Consider the following 22115-nt stretch of genomic DNA (forward strand, 5'->3'; position numbering starts at 1 on the left):
ATATTTGTCAAATAAAAAAACGGTATAAATTTTATTTACTAAAAATATCACTTTAATTCCATTAGAAACATTAAAATTCTTATAACATTAGTAACAGTAGTAAAAGTCAGTTTTAGTCAGACAGAATATAAATTATGCTGAGTTTATTAAATTTTGGTATAATCGTAGTAAAAATTAATCAGATAAATATATTTTCAAATTCTTCAAATATTTTATTAAATTATTAAATAAAATAAAATTATTTATATTTATTATTAAATTAATTTTCTTTTAGTATAAGTAGTAAAAGAATATTTTAATTCGACAAATCATTTCAAATTCTTCTAATTTTTTTTACAACAGTAGAAAATATCATTCACAAATTATTTTTTATCTGTTAGTAGAAAAATCGAATTATAGTCAGACAAGGCGTTTCATTATATTAATTTTAGTATCAGTAGTAAGACATTTTTAGTAGTAAAAGTCAGTTTTAAATTTTAATAAGGCAAAATTATTGAAATTTAATAAAACCACAATTTGAAATCGTCAATCTGACGAAAACATATAATTTTATTACTGACATTAAAATTAAAATTTTTTTTGTCTAATTAAAATTAAAATAATCCTACTTAAACTGTTTTTAACACACAAAAAAATTCAATAATACACCGAAAAAGAATGAGAAGAATATTCCATTGAAAAATTAATTTTACACTTTATTTTTAATTTTTCAATATTCATCTAAAAAAAAGACGATTTTTTTTTCTTTATTTATGAGAATATTCTAATTAAAAGATAACTTTTAATGATTCATCTTTAATTGAAATTGTTCTTTCGAATTTAAGATTCATATATGTATTATTATATTTGTAAGAATTGTTTCTCAGTGCTTTATCATAAAAGAAATATTTCTCCATTTAACACGATAATCTCTTTGAGAAAAGCAACAAGTGCATCGCAGCATTTTTTTTTTCCACAATATTGTGCTTAACTCGCTCAATTCATAATACACACGTCTTTATAATGCGTTCCTTGATCTTTGTGCTAAATATGACATTTTGCTTCTGTTATTTTATTATATTTCTAATTATTTCTAATTATTAATAATTAATATTAATTATTACTACATTTTTTATTATTATTAATTAATTTTCCGTAGCTTTTCACATGAATTTTTTGAAGAATATTTTTCAAAAATAAATTTCAATGTTTTTATAAAAATTAATAATATCAGAAAAATTTTTTTCAATTTTATATGAAAATTGTATTTTTATATGTATGTACAATCTTATATTAATATTTTTGATTTATATTTGTTTATTTCTTTTTTCGTTTCGAAAAACTTTTTGCACAACTTAAATTTAACTTAATTTTTGTATAATGGATTTTTTTGCATTATTTCAAAATCCGGAAATCGTCATGGTCACAATATACGTGGTTTGAAGTACAAAAGAATTCTTGATAAATATAAAATGAATCACTCAAAATTAGTTTTACTATATTACTTTACATTAATTTTTTTTTGTCATTAGAAAACAATAAAAAATAATTTACCCTTTATTTGTTGTTTAAAATAAAAATTATTTTTTGTACCTTTTTTCTTTAAATTTTAATTCTAATTTAAAAATATACATTATGTAATAAATACATCATGGTTATATACATTATAAAAAAATGTCCTTCATCGACACTATATTAGAATATACAACTCTGTTTTATGAAATTTATTTAAAAAAAAAAAAAAATATTATTTCTTTACTTATTTTCTATTATGGTTTTATTGTTTAAATTTTTATTGATTTTAGTCAAATTTCATTATATTTTTATATTATTTATTTCTAAGAATAATCCAAGTAGATCATTAGTAGGATTTTATCCATAATCGGATATAAAGTTCCATAGTAATTTGCGAATGAAAGTGAACCGTGTGACGAAAGACAAGAATATATTGCGCATATTATGTGGGAAACAAGACTGAAGGCTGCCAGTTCCCATTCAGGTGTTTACAACTTTATAACTTGTGTTACTGTTTGTGATCATTCGCTTCAAGTTTAACATTGTTTACAAATAAAAATCATGTATGTATTGCAAAAATAAAATGCATTATTAATATTTTTTTTTTTTTGATTTTATAATTTTATTTTTATCTTCAAAAATGACTAGATAATAGAAACTGATGCTACATTTTTATTATCATTTTTATTATTGTTTATTATTATTTTATATTAAAAAATAATTAATTTTTTTTATGCTTTTAATTTTATAAAAAAAAATTGTAATAAAATTTTTATAATAATTTTTAATAACTATAATTTTAAAGATTGATAAAATTAAATTATTTTAATAAAATGTTTTTTTTTCAAATGAAAATTAAAGGTATTTATTATTTATTAATAACTTTAGATTTATATGAAAAAATATTTCATAAGAAAAAAGAATAAAATTTACACACAAAACTAAATATTAATTAATAATTTAAAAATTAAAAAATTTTACTTGAAATCATTTTTCATTAATATTTAATATTTTATGTTAATTTATTTATTCTAGTATAAAATTTTATATCTTTAGATTATTTTATGTTAATCGGAAGTTATGAAAAAAAAAATAAAATTAATAAGAATGAATAAATAATAATAAAAATAAATACAACATTCACTGATTAAATAATATTTTCAGAATGAGATCCTGGATTCCTTTGATTTTATGTTTAGTTTTAACAATTATGATTATTCCTTCAAAAGCAGCAACAACAAAATGTATTAAATCCAGTAAAAATGTAAGTTTTTAATATTTATAAATTTAGTACTTTTTCTCTACCTACTTTTTTCCAACTAAATTTTTAATTAATTAATTATTATTAATGAATGAATTAACACATTAAAATTTTTATTAATAGTAATTATTATTACTATTAAATATTTTTTAATTAAATTTAATTGGCGTGAATTTTTTATTGCAGTGCATTAGAAGCACAGAATGTTGTACCGGATGTTGCTACAATGATAAATGTGTTGAAAGTAAGTAATTAAAAATAAAATGTTATAAATTAATTATTTCATTGAAACTTTGGTAAATTTAAACAATGAATTGTATTTAATAATGTTTCAGAACATGAATCTTGTCTTATTGATTTTGAAAAAATTGGAGCAGGAAATGGTGCATTGAATTGCAATCCACAATGTCGTGGAGGTGAAACATGTCAATTACAACAAGTACAATGTTTTCGCGCGCCTTGTTCACCTATTTCAAGTTGCATTTCCGATGATTATCGAGATTATGATAATTGATTTTTGCAATTTTAACTCGTGAAAACAAAATTTTTGTAAAAAAGAAAGAAAAATATACGTAATATATATATAAAATTAACACGATTTATATTATTTTTTATATTCAATATTGTTAAAATAATATATTAAAATCTGTTTTGTTAAAATTCCAAATTTATTTTTCGATATAAATTTAAAAATTACTCATAAATGCCATTTTTCATTACCTTATTTTAAAATGAAGCATTAGAAATTATTCTTCATCATCACAAACATAAATATAGGGATGACGTTCGATGAATTCAATGTCTTTTTCGAGTTGTTTTAAATTATTTTCCAATTTTAGTTTCCTTTTCACCTTTGGTGGAGTGTCAATTAAAAATGGTAAACGCTGAAATTGATTCATCATTTCTTCCCAATTTTTTTTCATGCCCTATTCATTAAGACATTGATGATTATTTCAATTTTTTTTCAGAATTTAATTATTTAACAGCTTTTCATTGAAATTATTTGTTAAAATTAAAAAAAAAATTTTTTTGCAGTATTCAATTATTTAAATTTTTAAATTCTAATATTTACTTACATGAAGCAATTCTGCTCTTTCTTCTTCAGTAACATAACGACCTGGAGGTTGATTTAGTTTCGAAATGTTTCTCTCATTTTCCGAACCAATATTTTCGGCTTCTTTTAAATCTGTTTTTCGTTTTAATTCTCGTACTTGTTTCACTTTTGGAGCCTTCTTTGGTTTCGGAGGCTTTTTGCCAAAATACTATCAGAATTATAAAAAATGAAAATTAATTATTAATGAATTTTTTATTATTTTTTTATTACTCAACGAATAGAAATAAAAAAACTATAAAATAGAAGAGAAAAATATAATGTATTAAATTTAATTTTTTTTTACAAATTACCTTCTTTTTTACGTATATTGGCATTAAGCCACAAGTCCTTAAATCTTGCGCATCACCAAATCTCGAATCAACAGTTCTTGGCACTGGTTCTGGTGGTTGAGATTTTTTCACTTTTAAAATATTTTCTTTTCTAAAATTGATTCGTCCCACAATTGTTGAATCCTTGGGAAGATCGTCAAGATCAGATTTTCTTGATAATTTAAGTGGTTTCCATTCTGGAAGTTTGTGTTGATATTCTGGTCGATGATAATGAACGTGAGCCACATGTTTTTCTGGCAAAAGACGACTCTTTTTTTTCAAAAATTCCGAAGGAGAATTCAAATGAACACTTGGTAAACCAAATGTTCGATGAGCGTGTTTAGCGCTTTTCACTTCAGTTCGAATTCTCTTACCGTGTTTCGATTTATATCTGTGAAAAAAAAATTAACAATTAAATTAAATAATTTTAGTTTATTTCAAATATAAAAAATTGATAAAAATTATATTTTAAGACTAATTGTTATTTATTTTTTCAAAATATTTAATATTGAACCTTTCATTTTTTAAAACAATTTCCTTGGGTTTGGAAATTAACCCCCTTATATCTTCAGAGTTGGACATAATTTAATTTTTTTTAATTACAATCTCATTTTTTCCTTTATTAAACGCGAAAACAATTTTCTTTTTCACTTTTTTTTTTTTTTTTTTTTGAAAAATATTTTATAAGAATGATAAAAAAGGAAAAAGTATTCTCTTTTTGTAAAAAATACTTCTCAAATGTCACACTGCGAATATTTATTGAATTTCATTTTGATATTATTCCATGTTGCTTTTGTTTCTAGGCAACAGTTATTAACGTTTGTTCAATAATGTGAAAGAAACTTCAATAAAATTATTGTCACAGAGACCCGACCTCATGATTTAATAAAAAAAAAATTTCTAATTTAATAAATTTTAATTTAAATAACTATATAAATAAATTAATAACTTAATTATTAATTATTTGACGTTTATGTTTATCTTTCATTTTAAAATATATTCAAGTGTCAAATGTTTGAGAATTTAAAATTAAAATTAAATTAATTTTAATAAATTTTAGATTTTTTTGTTTTTCTTTTTGAAAACAAAGAATTTACAAATAGTTAAAATAATTGTATTTTATAATAATTATATTTTTAAATGATGGATGTTAAAAAATTAAATTTTTTTCAACTATTTGAATTATATAATAAAATTTAAATTTCCTATCCTTTGAAAAATTTAATAAATATATATATTTAATATTTTGAAAATTTATTTATAAAAATTTTAATAAATTCAAATGCCTTTTAAAATTCCTGCTGTAGAAATGAAAATTTCGCCACGTCTGCATATTGATATCCACTTGTTCCTTAAATATCGTCGGGTTCGTCGTCACCACCTTCATCTTGTTCAGCATTTTTAAGTCGTGTTGATAATCGCTTTGAAAAATTGGTTCTATCTCGATCAACTGAACCAAAAACTCGTGAATCATGTAATACTGGTATATCACAAAATAGACATTTTGGTCCCTCGGGATATTCATCATCAAGAGAAGAATGAAAAATTTGTTTACAAATTGGACACGATCGATATCTAACTGATGTGATTTGTAAAAATGTAATAGCACATCTTGGCAATTTATGTCCAGTGGGACATTTTTCCGTTTTCCATGGAAGATCAACAATTACATTTTTACATAAATTACAAACTTCCGATCCAGAAACTTCTACTTTACATGTAAATTTTAATGCTCGATCGGCACATTGACTAACTGGCATTTCCAATTCTTCTTCTTCGCCGGCAATATAAATTTCTAAATAAGTTCTTAAAAATCGAGTACAAAGCCTTTGTTCATGACTATTTTGTGTTTTACCACCAATTGCCATTAAATATGACGATGACGTATAAATCGTTATCAATGAACGTATCTCTAATAATTCATCAGAAACATTTGAAAAATCAATGAGAGATTTTTTTCTTCTATAAACATCGGCAAACACTAAAAGCCACATTAATACTCGAAGTTCATAGACAGAAATTGATTCAAAATGTTTCGGAATCTTATCAATTGAATTGACAGTTATTAAATTTTTAATAAGTTTCAATCCAATAACCATAAAACAATCCCAATAATTTAATAATGAATTAGTTTTATTTTGTTTTAATATTTCAAGAGGATTAAATTTTTCCCCATCAATGCTGAAAATATGAAAAGTACTTGGTTCTCGAACAACAAGATGATCGTACATTGTATTTGGACTCGTGACAGTCGCAAATAAAACTTTATTGTACGAATGTGAGAGGCCCAAATATTGCGAATATGATTTTGGTAAATCGGTTTTAATTAATCTTCCTTGTATTTCTTCGTTTTCAATTTTTGTCAAGAATAATTTTCCCTCTTGACTGTAAATCAAAAATTGATTTTCATCAATCATTGAAAATCCTAAAAATAATGAACATAAATATTTTTTATTTAAATTTATATTAATAAAAGAAAGAAATATGTAAAAAAAAATTTACCTGTTATAGAAAAAGCAGGAACTTGAAAATACATATTATTTAATATTTTTCCTGTACTGTCAATTGTGATAATGAATAAAAATGTACTTTTACAAATAACCAATCGTATCTCGCCTTCAGCGAATAAAATACATTTAATACTGGAAATTCTCACAAGATCTTCTTCAGAATAGATTTCAATTTGTTTTGACGTTACATTTCCCTGTATATCATCAACAATTAAACCAATAATTGTACCATTAAAAAGTGTCATTACAATTAAACATTTATTTCGATCAATTTTTATCCATTCCATGAGATCTATTTTTGTATTAAGATTCAAATTTGTTCTCAATGCAACAGTTGGAATTACTTCTCGACTATGATCAATTACAGCTGGAATTTTCCATACAAGTAAATCGGAACTTCTGTAAGCGACGACAAAATAAGAATATGATTCTTCATACAATTGACTCCATGTTATTGCAACTGCTTGCAAACGTCGGATATAATATTTGAATTGTTCACTTTTTAATGTTCCAAAATTATTGTCGGGAAATTCTTCAGTGACAATTCTCAACCAATGTGAGTGTATATCACACGCTGAAAACCATTCACAGTCGTCTTTTAAAAGAATATCCACTGCTCCGGCAGATGATATCATTGCCAAAAGACATTTACTTGGATGTACCATTCCTTGAGAAGACCACGCGAGAAATAGAACTTTTGGTACAAGATCAGTGATGACATTCATTCGTGGAATAAGTGTTTCTTCTAAAAGAAAAGAATAAATTTCTTGCCTCGTCCATTGCCATAACATTAAATTTAATTGAGATGTAAATGTATCTGTGGGCAATACATCTGATGGATAAACGAATGAACGGGAAAATTTTACACTTGATCCATAAGTCATTGGCGATGGCACTAATTCCTAAGAAAGAATTTATTATTAAAAATTAAATAAAACAATAAGATAAATAAGAAGTAAAATAAATACTTAAAAAATATATTAATGTAAAAATTAAATATGATATATGTATAAAACATATATTTTTAAAAAAGCGCTAATGTAAACAAATGTATAGGTTAGATTTTACTTTTTTTTGGAAATTTTCAAATTACTTACAAAAATATGAATTCCCTTTTCTGTAATAATTGATAAGTGGTTATCTTGAGACCATTGTGTGACAAATGGACTTGTAACTAATGACGAAAGTGAACAATTATACAATTCTTTTCCTTCCAAGAAATCCATACTTATTGTTTTGATCAATGTTTTTTCAATATCGTAATATATGATTATTATATATAAAAAATGTTATAAAAATAAGGCACAATTTATGGAAAGTTGTTAATTATTATAATAAATAAAATATGAATGAAGAAAATCATTAAATATTACACCAAAATTCGAAGATGTATCAACCGTATCAACCGCGTCAATATATAGCAATTTTAACTATTTTAAGGTTATGTTTCTCAGGAAACGAGGAAACTTTTGCCGGCTCTGCGATTATAAATGTTCTCTTAATTAATTGTCAAATGATATAAAACTTATTTGAATTACCATCTTCAAAATTATAAATCTTAATTTTTTTATACAAAATAACATTTACATGTTTATACAATATGTATATATTACAAAATGTAACATATTAATATATTTCGTTAATATTTCTATTAATTTAAACATGTAAATATTTAAAAATTTTGATACAAAATTATATAATTAATTAATTTTAATTTGACATATTTAATTAAATATAATTTTCAATTTTGGTTATATTTCAAATTTGCGCGGTGGAAATAAGACCGGGCGAGTATTTCCAAAATGATTGCGTTCATTGGCTGCTAATCCCCGCGCAAATTTGAGGAAACCAATGAAACTCGTTACCATAAACCACAAAACCAGGAACTTTACAGGATACAAAATGGCTATTTATTATATTATAATGAAATATATAATATTTGTATTAATATAAAATGTCATTATTATTATTACTGTTATTATTCTTCTACTATTTAATTATATTTCTGTTATTCTTTCTTTTCTTATGTATTATAAAGTATATTTTAAAAATTCTACATATCTCCCTGTGAGTATGCAAAACGTGCTACACAATTGTATATATGAACAACATTCAGCATTGCAAACGTAAACAAATATACATATGTCAAATGTTCAATGGTTAATTTTGAAGTGTTTTAAACATTTTGAAATTTAATAATTATTTAAATAATTTTTACATATTTAAGTTTGCTGCTATTGAAAAGTTATTATTATGTCTTAAATTCAAAGGTTAAATGTTTAGACAATTTAGCAAGTATATCATGTGTATTTTATTTAGGTGGTAAGTTTAACAAAATTGTAGGTTATAATTTTATCATTATTGGTTTAATAGGTTTAACAAATTCATTGATATTAATCTTAATGATCGAAAATATGTTTTAATAATTGTGAAGTCTAGAACAATGAGTGTTAAAAATTCATTTTTAATATTTTTTTTCGTCACACATAATTATAGTAATACAATTTAAAATGAAAAAAAAATTATAAAATATCGTCAAATAAATTTGAACATCTAATTAATTAAACTCATTTTAGGAATTTTAAGAAATATATATAAAAATATAAAAACTATTTAATATTCTTTTAAAAATTTAAAAAAAAATTTCTAATCTTTATCCTCAAATTCATCTTTTAATGATTTAAAGTGTTAAAAATAAAAATTTTCACCATTTTATATGATCCAAAAGTTTTGAATATTCAAATGAACGAAATTTTTTTTTTTTGCAACTTCTTTAATGACGAATTTTATTATTTTATTTTGTTTTAAACATCTAAAAAGAAGTTATTACTTTAATATTTGTTTAATTTACTGTTTTATTTTACATTGACATCATAATTTTTAATAATTTATAGATTGAAAAAATATATTTTATTCATTTGAACGTTCTGAACTTTTGGTTTATCATTTTATTATAAAAAACTGTTTAATTAAAATTTATACTTTTTATATACTAATTTTTCTGAATATTCATATTTGCAATATGAAAATAATTTTGTAATCTTTCATTTATTATAATTTCCGCGAGGTCTTTTTTTTATTAACCTTATTAATAATGCTAAAAAAATACTATATAATGCATTTACTGTTTTTAAGCATGAGAGAAGAAAGTCAATAAAAAGAATATCACGCAAAAAAAAAAACTACACACCATACGGATGACGAAAAGTTTATTGGATGAATTTTTTTTTTTCCTTTGGTTATTGGAGAACGGTTTCGAACTCAGGGAGAACAAGGTCAAACCAGGTAGAAGTGAGATAGCATATGGTCGTCGCTTCGGTTTGGTGCGCGGCTCTACAAGTTCATTCTACTCGCGAGGGGTCGAACTTCAAACGGATCCCACACACCAGTAGAAAACGATCGTATTCTAGTTGGTCGGACTAAAAAAAAAATAAAAACGTGCAAAATCATCAGGTATTTTATTTCATTTTATAAAAAAGTTTATTTAAATCAAAATCATTATTTTCATTGTTTTAAGTAAAAAAAAAAAAAAAAAAAATGTTATTGTTATAAACAATTTTTATTTTTGAAAACAATTTTTGATTCAAGTCGGTGAACGGTTGGTATTCGGCAGAGTGATCGCGGCGGGACGATCGTGAGAGAGCTGAGCTCTCTTCCTGTCGACACGCTTCCCTACCTGGAGTTTATTTCCTCGTGAATGTCACAAGTCAAGAGAGTAGTCACAACGTGCTTACAAATTTATACACTGCAAAATACAAGTTGAATAGAATTTTTCTTTTTGTGGTTTACTGCGTGGATAAATAATAATAATAACAATATGTGTGACGTAACATATACAGCATGGTATAATATATCGATGTGAACGAGCGTCATTCGGGCGCTTTTACGATCTGATAAAACTGGCTAAAAATACAATAAAAGACTTTTATCAAAAAAAGTACAAACGATAAGGCCACCAGTTTTCATTCAACTGTGAAAAGTGTAAGACACACGTATAATTTTAGCAGCTATGAAACCAGAGGTGAGTACTAAAGTCAATGATTTTTTAAATATCTTGTATAGGAAATTATTATGCACAGGAGTGAACCGGTTGCAAGTTATGAGATCTATAATAATTTTTATCGAACTTGTTTTCTTTTTTTTCTTCAAACTTGAATTCTATTTTCGGAAATGTTTTCTTTATTTTTAAAAAATGGTTTCTTTTTATTATACCTTGTAAAATTTTTCTCTATTTTAATATTTGATTGTTCTTTTTTTTTTAAACATTTCTTTATAAATTTGTTAATTTTGTCTATTTTCAAAAATTTTTCTATTATTTTACATATAGGTTGAAAATGAAAGATAGTTGAGAAAAAGGGATGTTAAATTTTTACTGCACTTTTGAACGGTTTATTTTGTGGGAATTTAATAATGAAAGCGCGTGAGACCAAATGTGTGTTAGTTCTCATCATATTAAATTATAAAATTTATAACGTTTGAAAATGGAAATTTCACTATGACAGTTTTATTTACTGTTATCTAATTATTGTCAAGTGTCCTGTTATTTAATATAAATATATATACGTCTGTTTCTAAAGATATATATCAAAACACTTTATAATAGTGGTATTGTTTCAGGAATTTAATTTTTAAATGGGAATTATATATTTATTTCCTTAAGAAAAATTGACAAATGAACTTAAAATTAATTAGATAACATTAAAAGAAATCCGTAATTATTTTTTGCATTTCTAATTAAAATTTATCTTCGAATATTTATTTTTATTTAATTAGGTATTTTTTTGCACTATTACAATGGAATTGATTAATTTCTTAATTTTATTTATTTATTGTTTTCTATAAGAGAAATTTTAATTTTAATTGGTTTTTTTTTAGAATTTTTTTTTGCGCTATAAAGTTTCCAATATATTATTTTATTTTTTGCCTTATAGATATATATCTAAGGAAGAGTTGACCTTTCTTATATATTATATATAGATAGACGAGGGTTTCAGAAACCTAAAGAATGCATCTTTGATACATTAATGATACCACCTTGAATGCTCTCCCAACGGAAGGAGTAAATGCGTGTGAAACCTCAAGAAGGGAATGTTGAAATAAATTGAAACTCCATTTGCCAATATTTCACAAAAGGACATATTACTTTGCATTTTATCGAGTTACAGTAATAAATTTCCATTTTCTTTTCTATTCTAGCTGTTTTTATTTATTTATTTCTATTTCAATAATTGAATAGAAAATTTGGAAATACGAAATTTTTCAATTGATATTTTCAATGAAAATTATTATTGAATAAAAAACATTTTTTTTCTTTTATTCGAATTTTTTGTTTCGAAATTTGAATAAAGAAATAAAACTGTTTATTTATGATCCATTTTTTTGCTTTTAATTTATGGGAATTTATGTATAAAGAATGAAAATAATTTTTTTCCTTTATTTTAAAATAAATTGTTTTCTAGTAACTAAAGCAGTAAATTTATAGTTATATTGCTTCTAATAATAAGTTAGATCCTAGTAGTGGTTTTGGCATAATTGAGTATTTAGGTGTTAGAGAGTGAATTTGTAAAAATTGCAAAGAAGTCTTCTGTAACACCATTGTTACAACAGTAGGGTACACTTATATTATGTGTTAAATTATGACTCTCATAATTCATTCTCTTCTTCCTTGGTAATATCTTTTAAAATTACTCTCAAGTCGCAACACATATACATAGACTTGGAAAATAATTTATTTAATGAATATATTTTTTTAGTAAATTTAATGTAATTAAAAAAGAATTTTGTTTTCATTTAATTTAATAGTAAATCTTTTAACCTTCTTTTATTTTTTACTTTTTTCGTTTCTTTAAAAGTCGTTATTGTCTTTTTATTCCAGATATGTAAATTTATTATAGGTATACTTCATTTACCTTATCTTTGCTAATCTATTTTACAAGACGAAATATTTTAAGCTTATAGTTGAAAACTTTTTAAATTCTACATGAGTGAATATATATTTTTATTTTAGAAAAAAATATTTTTTCCAATTTACAAAAAAATATTGTTTAGATAACTCCTATTATACTTTGTATCTTTTATCATTTTATACAAAAAAAAATGTTTAATTAAAATATATTTATTTACAATTCTTTCGTCGTGAAAATTTGAAAATAAATAAAGAAATTAAATATTTTATTTTTAAATCAAATTAATTGTATAGAAATTGTTTTTTTTTTTGTATTATGGAATAAGTTTTAACAATATTAGACATTTTTTTTTACAAAAAGAAAATTTTTTCTTTTTTTAGTTTATTAATTTTTTTCGTAATGTAAATATTTGAATTGAAAGTAATTTTAAAAAAAGATCAAGTGAAATTTAAAATTTATGAAAGTAAAATTAATTTCTTCTGGTTTTATTTATTTTTTTTTTGTTATTGTCAGAATTGAATATGGGAAAAAGTGGTTTTCGTGGTGTTCTCTTATATGAAGGAAGTTATATACACCGCAGGATGTTAAAGGATCTTTCATAAAAAAAACCGGCTCGACTACTTTACAAATTAGCGGATCCATATTTTTTAATCGAGTGTTACCTGTAAAATTCGATTTATTTTTTTTCAATTTTCATAAACAAACCAAAAACGTTTTATTTCCATTAAAAAGAATTCTTTTTTTTTGTTTCTTTATTTCATACACTGTTATTCGGATAATTTTTTTTTTTTTATTTTAATTTTTGAAATTAAATTTTAAAAGTCACGCAAATGAATGATAATAATTATCATGCATAGATTAAAAATGATTACTCTATTTTGTGTAATTTTGAAAACGTGATATTTAAAAGGAATTTTTGTCAAATCTCTTTAAAAATTTGTTTTACAATTCATGCAATTTTTTTTTTATTATAAATATCACATTCTTATAAATATTTTGTTTTCAAATAATGATATAAAAAGTCATGTCATTATCAAAATGATTGACAAGTATTCGAATTAATTGGTCTTTTATCTGACTTTTATAATCGTAAATTTCTCCGCACGCGAAGAAAGAGAGAGTTTAGACATTTAAAAACTCACTTTTTCTTTGTTTACAATATATAATATGTATATTTACATGAGATACTAATTATTCTCATTATCGATGAAATTTATTTCAAAACAGTATAAATTTCTGATGTGTATAACTACTCGATGACGAGGCAATTTTTGACATCATCAAAAGGAAGTAATTTACAAGTTGTCCCATTCATATAGTAAGAGAAAAAAATATATAAAATGATTTATAAAATGAAAAATCATTGTGATGAATTGAACTATATTTTTATAGTTAAAAATATTCAATGTTTGGGGGAAAAAAATTTTAAACTTCCTTATTTATTAAATTCACATAAAAATTATGGAAAATATAATATATATTTTTTATACACTCATTTCAACTTTCTCTTTTGTAATTTTCACTGCGGGTGACGATTATTTAAATAGTCGCTAATAAACTCTCCTTTATGATTGGCTTCTTCGAAAATAAATGGACTTTCGATTTTAAGGAAGTATTCCTGGTATTATAAGACTATTATTCTTTTTATTATTTTTGAACTTAAATGACGTGTTAAAATTTGCATCTCTTGTGCAATAGAAAGTCAGATGGAAAATAAATTGTTCTTTTAAGAGGGCTCATATTTCTCTTCTCTTGTTGAAAATTCTTTTAATTATTTTAATATTATATAAATAATAATGCATTAAAAATTATATAAAATGATATTTTACTATTTATTTTTGCTTTTTATTTTTAAGTTACAATTTTTTTTTCTTTGTATTTTATTTCTATTTAATTTAATTTTTTCTGTGGTTTTATTTTTTAATTTGTTCAACTTTTTAGTTGAAAACAATATATGATCGGAGGGAAGTTAATTCTCTTTTTAATTTCACTCGAACGTCGCATAATTAAATGCGCTCACATATTCAGAAAGTTAAACCAACTTTGGTCGTTATTGACTGAAATTTCACTGCCATTCTCATGTTTAATTGCTCTTGAATCACCAATTTACTTTCTGAGAGCAACGAGAGAGTTTGCTACAGAAAAATAATTATTCTTCTGGTGAAATTGCGAAATTCCCGTTTTTTTTTTATTTCATTGTCTTTGTAACTTGCTATGCCTTATATTGTTATTTTATTCTTTTTCATTTTCAGACTATTTTATAAATATAATAATTTTGTCTGCATAGAATTTAAATTTATGATCTTTTTGAATGTTATCACCGCACAGAATTTTATTACAATAGAAGAATTACTTAGTATTACAAAAGTTAATTATATTAAAAGAATAAATTATAGAATTTAATTTCATTGGAAAAATATCATCATCAAATTTTTAGAAAAGTGTTTCGATTTTTGTTATTCGAAGAAAAATTTGTAGGTATTTTCGTTTCTTTATTTTTTTTTTTCGCTTTCGTTTTAAATATTTTTTTTTATTTTAGTTGACAGAATTTTTATTTTCTCGCATTGTTTTAATTGAAGTCTAATTTAAATTTCAGATATATTAGCGCAGAGATGTATTATCTTCGGTTGTCATGGAAAATTAGCAACGTAATTCTAATGAGTTTCTAATATATGTGTTTGTGTGGCTATTTATCATGTGACGTTTAATTACTATCGTGACTGAAGAAGAAGAAGAAGAAGAAGAAGAAGAGGAAGAAATAGTAGTCAAGACTTGTTATCCATAAATTGCATATATATCATCCTCGCGAGAATCAACAGGTGTTGACAGTAGGGTGAAAGGCAACTTTCTCCATTTTTTTGAAATAAACCCTCTCGAGGATCTTGTGGCCAATTTTAAGGAACAGATGAGTTGTCGTCTGAGATCCATGTCCCATTTTTTTTCTCCTTTTTTTTTTAGAAAGGAAACACAGTCCCAGGTTATACAGTTAACCAGTGAGACTATATACTCTAACTCTGCGAACAACATTCCTTGCTCCTCTCTTCTCGCAAGACTTCGCCAAGTAGTTTTACAATCTTGATTCTCCGATTCAAAGTCAGTTCTCTCGTGGATGCGTACACGTGCGATTCAAATCAAATAAATTATAATTCACATATGGAAATAAGACGTTGTACGTATATTTGAATTTCGTTTTTTCAGATTTAGTTCTTTTATTTGTTTTAGAAAAATGTTTCCTAATTTTTTTTTTTATATTTAAATTAGACGTTTTAATTTTTTTTCCCTCTGTAATTATTACTTTATTTTTTATTCTCCTATAATTTTCATTTAAAATAAATATACAAAAAAAGTTTGATGAAATTTTTTTTTTTAATTTTAATTAATTAATTTTTGATTTTATTTTCGAAAAATTAATAAAATGTTCTGAATTAAAATCGAAATATTTTTGTTCACCTGAATAACGTTTCGAAAGATTTTAGGCGAAAAAAAAGAGGATGCTTTCTTGAAATTTTGAGGAACTTTGGATGCGTAACATTCGAGAGGTCATGAACGCTTCGGTTACAGTCAGTTACAGTGGCTAATAACATGGACGTATGCAGCTAGTTTTGTGTGGAATTTTATTTACCGTTAATCGCGTGACTATACTTGTAAACTGTCTGTTTTAAAATCTATGTTATGTTTTCATTTCCACTTTAATATCACACTTTGAGAATACGAATCCTTCCTCCTTCGGGCTTTACTGCTAATTTATGTCTCCTCTAAGTGGATGGAAGAGGATTTTTATGATATTTCTTCTCTATTTAGCTTGTTTATGATTCTTCAAAGTCTATATAACTGAAACCTGTTCAGTTATAATTTCATTAAGTCATGAGAAATTTTCTTTTGACTCAATTCTTTTATTACCTATTTTTATTTTCTTTTATTATTAAATATTAAATATTGTTGAATTTTATTATTTTTGAGGGAAACGAAAAATTGTTCTCAAAATTTACATTTCTTTGTGAAAGACCCAAATTGTGAGATTTTTAAAGAAAGTAAAATTAAATTTTTTTTTAATAAATTACGAATGGAAAATTATGAATTAAAGTGAAATAATGTCCTATAATAAATATTGAATTAAATTTGTAATAAGGAAATTTTTTTAGTAATGACTCAAATATATACTTATCACCTTAAGTAAAACGAATTTATGTGTATGGGATTTTTTTTTTTTTTATTGAAATATACGAGAGAAAAGATAAAATAAATCAGTAATTTTTTTGAAACCTTCAAACTCATGATTCATGTGTGATTCATTATGTTTCCATGGGAAATTCAGGGTCTTGAATTCACTTAAAGGATATACGTGTAATCCACGAATGAATAAATGCATCCTTAATGTTCTTTCTCTCAACAATTTTATCATGATTTTGTGGTTTCTATTTTTTTTTTCCTCATTAATACTTAAAATGTTGCTTAAAAAGTACATATGACACATGATAATTGCACAATTGTAATTTAATTTCAAATTACTATTTTAATTAAATTTTTAAATGACAATTTTAATCCCATTTGAATTTACCAGTTAAAAGATTTAATTAAATTTTAAAAAATAATTTAAATCGAAATTATAACTTTTAGTTAAATTTTGAATTTTTATTTTTATTCAACTTTGAATTTTAATTTCAATTCAATTTTGGATTAAATTGAATTAAAATTACAATTATAAAATTTCAACTGCAATGAAATATATGAAATGAAATATTTTTTTATTCAATTTCAATTGTTAACTTCAATTGAATTTTGCATAGGTATTTTTATTTAATTTAATTAATTTTTTTTCAATGTACAAAGTGTGAGCATAAAAATGTTTTTTTTTCAGGCAGAACACAGAGTTGAACAGCTTCGAAAAGCTACTGATAGGATTCAAAAGGAAATTGAAGAAGTGACGGAAAGAGAACACGAACTTAGAAACGTTGGAAGTATAAAAACTACGTCCCATGAAACTGTCGATTCGAAGGTAATTTTTTAATTTAATATCTATAAATAGAAAATAACCTTTGCAATTTTTTTTAAATTCTTTTATTTTTTACTTTCTTAATTTCTTTCTAAATTTTATATAATAAACTTGTTCTAAATGTTTAATTAAATCGATCCGGCTTTAAAAATAAAAAATTAAGAAAATGTCAATATATTACTTTCACTATTGTATAATCTGCAAATATATCTACTAAATTTTCAATTTATTGAAAAACAAATTTTGACAATCAAAAGTTTCCTACTAAAACGAAAAGAGAATTTACAATTTTTCATAAAGCAGTTATTGTTATGTTTGTGAATCATATTCTACTAATAAACATAAATTCTAATCTGACGAAATATTTTCATAATTTAATCGTTTATAATTTTACCTTGAATTTTTAAGGAATACCTTAAAAATAAAATTCAAGGTGAAACGCGAGCAGAAAATTTGATTAATAATTAAAGTGGGAGAGAAATCATTTTTAATAAGATACAATAACTGACATGAATATAAAAGAAAATTTAATTCCTTCTTTTTTTTGGAATGTAAAAAAGTTTAAGTCATAAATTTGCATTTTAATTAATTTCTTTTTGTTTTTTTATTAAAAATTTTTGCTTATATATTTACCATACATATATCTATATTTTCCATAATATTATACGTATATCTTATCAGTTTTAATTCGAGAGTTTAATTGAAAATCTACCACTTAGATTTAAATTATTTTACAGAATTATTCCTCCAATCAGTAGAGTAATATCGATATTATCATAAGTGGTCATCACTTTAAAAAATCAATATCTATTTTTTCCATTTCTTTTTTTCTTTCACTGTCAGATAAAACAAGATTATACATTTATAATACATTTTACAATCAATTTGAACTTATCTATTAATTAAATTTGCAAAAATTTATAAATTTAATTTCATTATTATTTATTAATTAATTTATTTATTATTATTATTATTATTATTTAAAAATCAATTAATTTCTTAATAATTAGAAAAAGCAAATTAATTTCATATTTACAATATTTTTTGAATTATTTTTATTTGATTATTTGAATTCTTTTCTTTTTGCCATATTATTAACTAAAATAAAAAGCATTACGCGTACAATGTAAAATGAATCTAGATAAACATAAAGGCAAATCAACGGAGTATAAAATCTATTATTGAATTTCTGTTTTATTTTTAATTAAATTGCTCATATTTTGAAATATTATCACTTACGCTGCGAAAGAGTCTGTGGTTTCAATTCATTAGAGAAATAACTGTTATATTATACCGGATATGTTTGACAACTGGAACGTAACTAACGAGCATTGCTATTAATGGTAAATTACTATATCATCACAGAATCTTCAATTCCCAAAGTAAACTATTCATTTTTTATTCAAATTTAAATTTTGTACATTTTAATTATCTAATTAGATAAAATGCCATTCATTGAAATAAATAATTTCGACTCTGTATCTAATATCATTTTTCTTTTATAATAACATTTAAAAAACAAATAATTATAATAATATAATAATAATTTTAGTGATAATTCTAAAAATGTTTTTAATTCTTTATTTTTTTTTTTTTTTACTGAATTATAATAATCTTGGAGAAGGAATAAAAAGTTTCAATTTTTTGCCAGGTTCGACGAATGCCACAGGCTCTCAAATTAAAAAGGACAACGTCCACACCTCAAATATTGGAAACAATCACATCACCCTCAACGCAAACGGTACCAATTTTAACACCGAAAATGACAAATGGAGTGATTTCAACTCGAACAACACCAACGCCATTGCGTTTTGCAACAAGTCCAAGTCAAAAAGGATTGATGCATAGGTTTTTGGCGACACGTGGAAAAATTTATAAATCTCAATCAATTAATAATGAATTAATTAAACAGTCCTCCGCGCCTACTATCACTCTCAATCCATTAAGCATAAAAGCCTTTAACAGAAGTCTAGATATTCAAATTGAATCAGATGAACCTAAAATGAAACCCACAAGAAAAGGATTCGTTCCAGTTGAACAAAAAATTCAGAAAGAACTCACTGAGATGAAAGAGCGAGAAAATGAGTTAAGGTATAAAAACATTTATTCCCTTCTTCTTTTATTTTTTTTTACTTTTTATTAAATTATGCAGGTGTCATATAAACCAGTTTTTATTATAATAATAAAAAAACCCACTGCGTAAGTGTATTTTTGGAATTTTCTAGCAAAGTTCATTTCATTAATTTGATTCTTGTTCTTCTTCGATCGACTTAAAAAAAAAATACCTATAAAAAATGAATTTGCAAATAATTAAACATTTTTTATGTTAAATATTTATTTAAACAATTTTTTGTTTCTTTTTGTTTTATTTTTTAAAATAAATTGTTAATAAAATAGATCATTAATTGATCTTAATTAATATTCGTATTTTATTCCAAACAATTTTTTGAATTAAAGAAATTTGATTTATATTAAAAAATACGTAGAGTGCTTGACTCTGTCTGTAAAACTGTTTTAAAAATTAATTGGTAAACAAAAATTTATTATATACGTGAAATTTAATTTTCTTTTAATAATTCTAGATTGATGAGATCACAAATGCTGGCTAAGTCTCAGCCTAATTTGTTAGATATTGGAAATGATAATGATTCTGATATTTATGATGGTGCTAGTTCTTTGAGAAGTGGTACTTCAAGTAATACTTTAAATGACGATGAAGTGGAAAAAGAAAATAAAGGAAGGCACAAGGTAAACATTTCAGTCCAATATATATTTTAATTTCATTAATTAATTCAAATTAATAAAATTTAAAGAAATTTCAAATAGGACATTATCTCGTGTTTAATTAAAAAAAAAATTCTATTATTATAAAATACAATATCTTTGCAATTGAATTATTTTTAAAATTAAATAAATTTTTAATTTCATGGAAATTTTGAAAATTCAACCCTATTTCAATTTTTATTATGATGAAAAAAATGTTAATAAATTCCAGTATATCGATTTTAATTATTTTAAACATAAAAATAATTTGAAATTCTTTAAAAATTATTTTTTAAGATATAGAATATTTTAAAAAAATTAATTAATTAATTTCTTAAATTGGAAATTTACAATCAATTTTTTTTTTACAGCCAAACCCAAGACGCCGAAGCACGTTAATAGCACAATGGGAAAGTCTAATTGCCGCTAAAAAAGAGTCGACTGATAATTTCAACGAAAATAACAATACTGTATAACAGTATAATTTATTTAATCAATGTTTATTTCATTGAATATTATGTTCGCTTACATTACATTAAATTATTTATATGTTTTTTTTCTCACAATTCAAAAGCCTTAAGTGCAAAAATAATAAAACGCAAAATGGCATCAATAATGAAGATATATGACTTTAAGTCATGCGTTTAATAAAAAAAAAAAAAATTTGTAATACTTTTTAATCGCTTTAAGCTGATTTAAGAAGTATTTAAGAAATGAAAAAAAAGACTTATTGAAATTTGATAGATCGTAAGCTTATTGATTGTAATCGACTGAAACGATTTTACACGCAATATTATAAATTCAGTATTAAATTATTCTTATTATAATTATAATTATCAAGTGAAAAATGAAAATTTTCAATCAAAAAATCGTTAAGAGTCGAAAATGAAAATTTGTATTTTATATTTACTTTTTGGCATAAATTATTATTTTACGAAATTATTTATTCATAGGTATAATATTTATTTATTAAACAAATTTATTTATCAAATTGATGAATATAAATTTGTCAATTTTATATAAATTTTTTTTTTGAATATTTTTTGTAATTTTGAAAAACAAAAAGTTTTCTTTTAAATAATTGCATGTTTTTTGAAAATAACATTTATTATTATAAAAAGTTCCTTAGCGTTGATAAAACAATTCATTTTTGTATTTATATAATAATATTCGGTTTTATTTATTACAATCCATAAAAAAAGTAATATAATATATTTTCGTCAATTGTAAAAAAAAAAAAAAAAAAAAATTGGAAGTTGAAAAAATATGCAGACTGTGTTTGTAAATTTGAGGCTTCATAATTATGTGATTGATAAATGGTCTCCATTTAATATTTTGTTCGTATATATAATTAGTCGACTTTGAGTGAAAGAAATATACGAATTCAGGTGGAGGCTCTTTAGATGTAAGATTTATTATTTTTTTTTTTTTTGGCTAAAAAGTTATAATTATTTGTAAGCTTTTTTTTTTAAAAAAAAAGGTTGCCAAGAAAGTCGTTAAATTTAATTATTGTAGTAATTAGTTATTTATAATTATATACTAACTGATGTACCTATTCCTAATTATATTCAACTGTGTCGATTAATTATTTTTATAAAAATATAAATATGGTTACTTTATTATTTATTTTCTTTATTATTTACTTACTCACATCTTCAATATAAATTAAAAATTACTAATTAATTATTCTAATAATAGCTATCATTAATAATTTTTAATTTTTGATACAATTTTAGAATTAGCTCTAAATATTTTTTAACTCAACA

The 22115-nt window shown here is 23.1% G+C and overlaps 4 protein-coding genes across 5 annotated transcripts; 2 read left to right on the plus strand and 2 right to left on the minus strand.

Moving 5' to 3' along the window:
- The first annotated feature begins 1872 nt into the window (after nucleotides 1-1872).
- Nucleotides 1873-3348, plus strand: LOC127278204 (uncharacterized). Its single transcript, XM_051299795.1, has 4 exons — nucleotides 1873-2057; nucleotides 2659-2758; nucleotides 2942-2999; nucleotides 3091-3348. Exons 2-4 carry the CDS (start codon nucleotides 2660-2662, stop codon nucleotides 3267-3269), a joined length of 336 nt encoding a protein of 111 aa, XP_051155752.1. The 5' UTR covers nucleotides 1873-2057; nucleotide 2659; the 3' UTR covers nucleotides 3270-3348.
- Nucleotides 3349-3501: 153 nt separating this feature from the next.
- On the minus strand, nucleotides 3502-4759 carry LOC127278191 (enkurin). Its single transcript, XM_051299780.1, has 4 exons — nucleotides 4734-4759; nucleotides 4160-4568; nucleotides 3832-4017; nucleotides 3502-3681 (listed from the first exon to the last, which is right to left on the minus strand). Exons 1-4 carry the CDS (start codon nucleotides 4757-4759, stop codon nucleotides 3502-3504), a joined length of 801 nt encoding a protein of 266 aa, XP_051155737.1.
- LOC127278203 (uncharacterized) lies at nucleotides 4426-8090 on the minus strand. Its single transcript, XM_051299794.1, has 4 exons — nucleotides 7785-8090; nucleotides 6680-7589; nucleotides 5464-6602; nucleotides 4426-4568 (listed from the first exon to the last, which is right to left on the minus strand). Exons 1-3 carry the CDS (start codon nucleotides 7911-7913, stop codon nucleotides 5530-5532), a joined length of 2112 nt encoding a protein of 703 aa, XP_051155751.1. The 5' UTR covers nucleotides 7914-8090; the 3' UTR covers nucleotides 4426-4568; nucleotides 5464-5529.
- A 1886-nt stretch (nucleotides 8091-9976) lies between these two features.
- On the plus strand, nucleotides 9977-21971 carry LOC127278205 (uncharacterized). 2 transcript variants are annotated; one of them, XM_051299796.1, is made up of 6 exons: nucleotides 9977-10140; nucleotides 10276-10708; nucleotides 17452-17589; nucleotides 19238-19677; nucleotides 20169-20334; nucleotides 20721-21971. In XM_051299796.1, the coding sequence occupies exons 2-6, from the start codon at nucleotides 10697-10699 to the stop codon at nucleotides 20823-20825; spliced, it is 861 nt and encodes a 286-aa protein (XP_051155753.1). In that variant the 5' UTR covers nucleotides 9977-10140; nucleotides 10276-10696; the 3' UTR covers nucleotides 20826-21971. The 2 variants fall into 2 exon arrangements, with proteins under 2 accessions (XP_051155753.1, XP_051155754.1); XM_051299797.1 differs by lacking the exon at nucleotides 10276-10708 and having other exon boundaries at nucleotides 10000-10140.
- Nucleotides 21972-22115: the final 144 nt, after the last annotated feature.

The sequence above is a fragment of the Leptopilina boulardi genome, unplaced genomic scaffold, assembly GCF_019393585.1.
Source record: "Leptopilina boulardi isolate dan_hultmark-lab unplaced genomic scaffold, ZJU_Lbou_2.1 LbouV2_199, whole genome shotgun sequence".
NCBI classification, from domain to species: domain Eukaryota; kingdom Metazoa; phylum Arthropoda; class Insecta; order Hymenoptera; family Figitidae; genus Leptopilina; species Leptopilina boulardi.

Coding starts and splice junctions, on each gene's coding strand:
- LOC127278205 (XM_051299796.1), top strand. Junction 19,678..20,168: donor GAGCGAGAAAATGAGTTAAG/GTATAAAAACAT, acceptor TAATAATTCTAG/ATTGATGAGATCACAAATGC. Junction 20,335..20,720: donor AAAATAAAGGAAGGCACAAG/GTAAACATTTCA, acceptor TTTTTTTTACAG/CCAAACCCAAGACGCCGAAG.
- LOC127278204 (XM_051299795.1), top strand. CDS start 2,660: ATGAGATCCTGGATTCCTTTGATTTTATGTTTAGTTTTAACAATTATG. Junction 2,759..2,941: donor GTATTAAATCCAGTAAAAAT/GTAAGTTTTTAA, acceptor TTTTTATTGCAG/TGCATTAGAAGCACAGAATG. Junction 3,000..3,090: donor CAATGATAAATGTGTTGAAA/GTAAGTAATTAA, acceptor ATAATGTTTCAG/AACATGAATCTTGTCTTATT.
- LOC127278203 (XM_051299794.1), bottom strand. CDS start 7,913: ATGGATTTCTTGGAAGGAAAAGAATTGTATAATTGTTCACTTTCGTCA. Junction 7,590..7,784: donor AAAAGGGAATTCATATTTTT/GTAAGTAATTTG, acceptor ATTCTTTCTTAG/GAATTAGTGCCATCGCCAAT. Junction 6,603..6,679: donor TCCTGCTTTTTCTATAACAG/GTAAATTTTTTT, acceptor CATTATTTTTAG/GATTTTCAATGATTGATGAA.
- LOC127278191 (XM_051299780.1), bottom strand. CDS start 4,759: ATGTCCAACTCTGAAGATATAAGGGG. Junction 4,018..4,159: donor CAATATACGTAAAAAAGAAG/GTAATTTGTAAA, acceptor TAATTCTGATAG/TATTTTGGCAAAAAGCCTCC. Junction 3,682..3,831: donor AAAGAGCAGAATTGCTTCAT/GTAAGTAAATAT, acceptor CTTAATGAATAG/GGCATGAAAAAAAATTGGGA.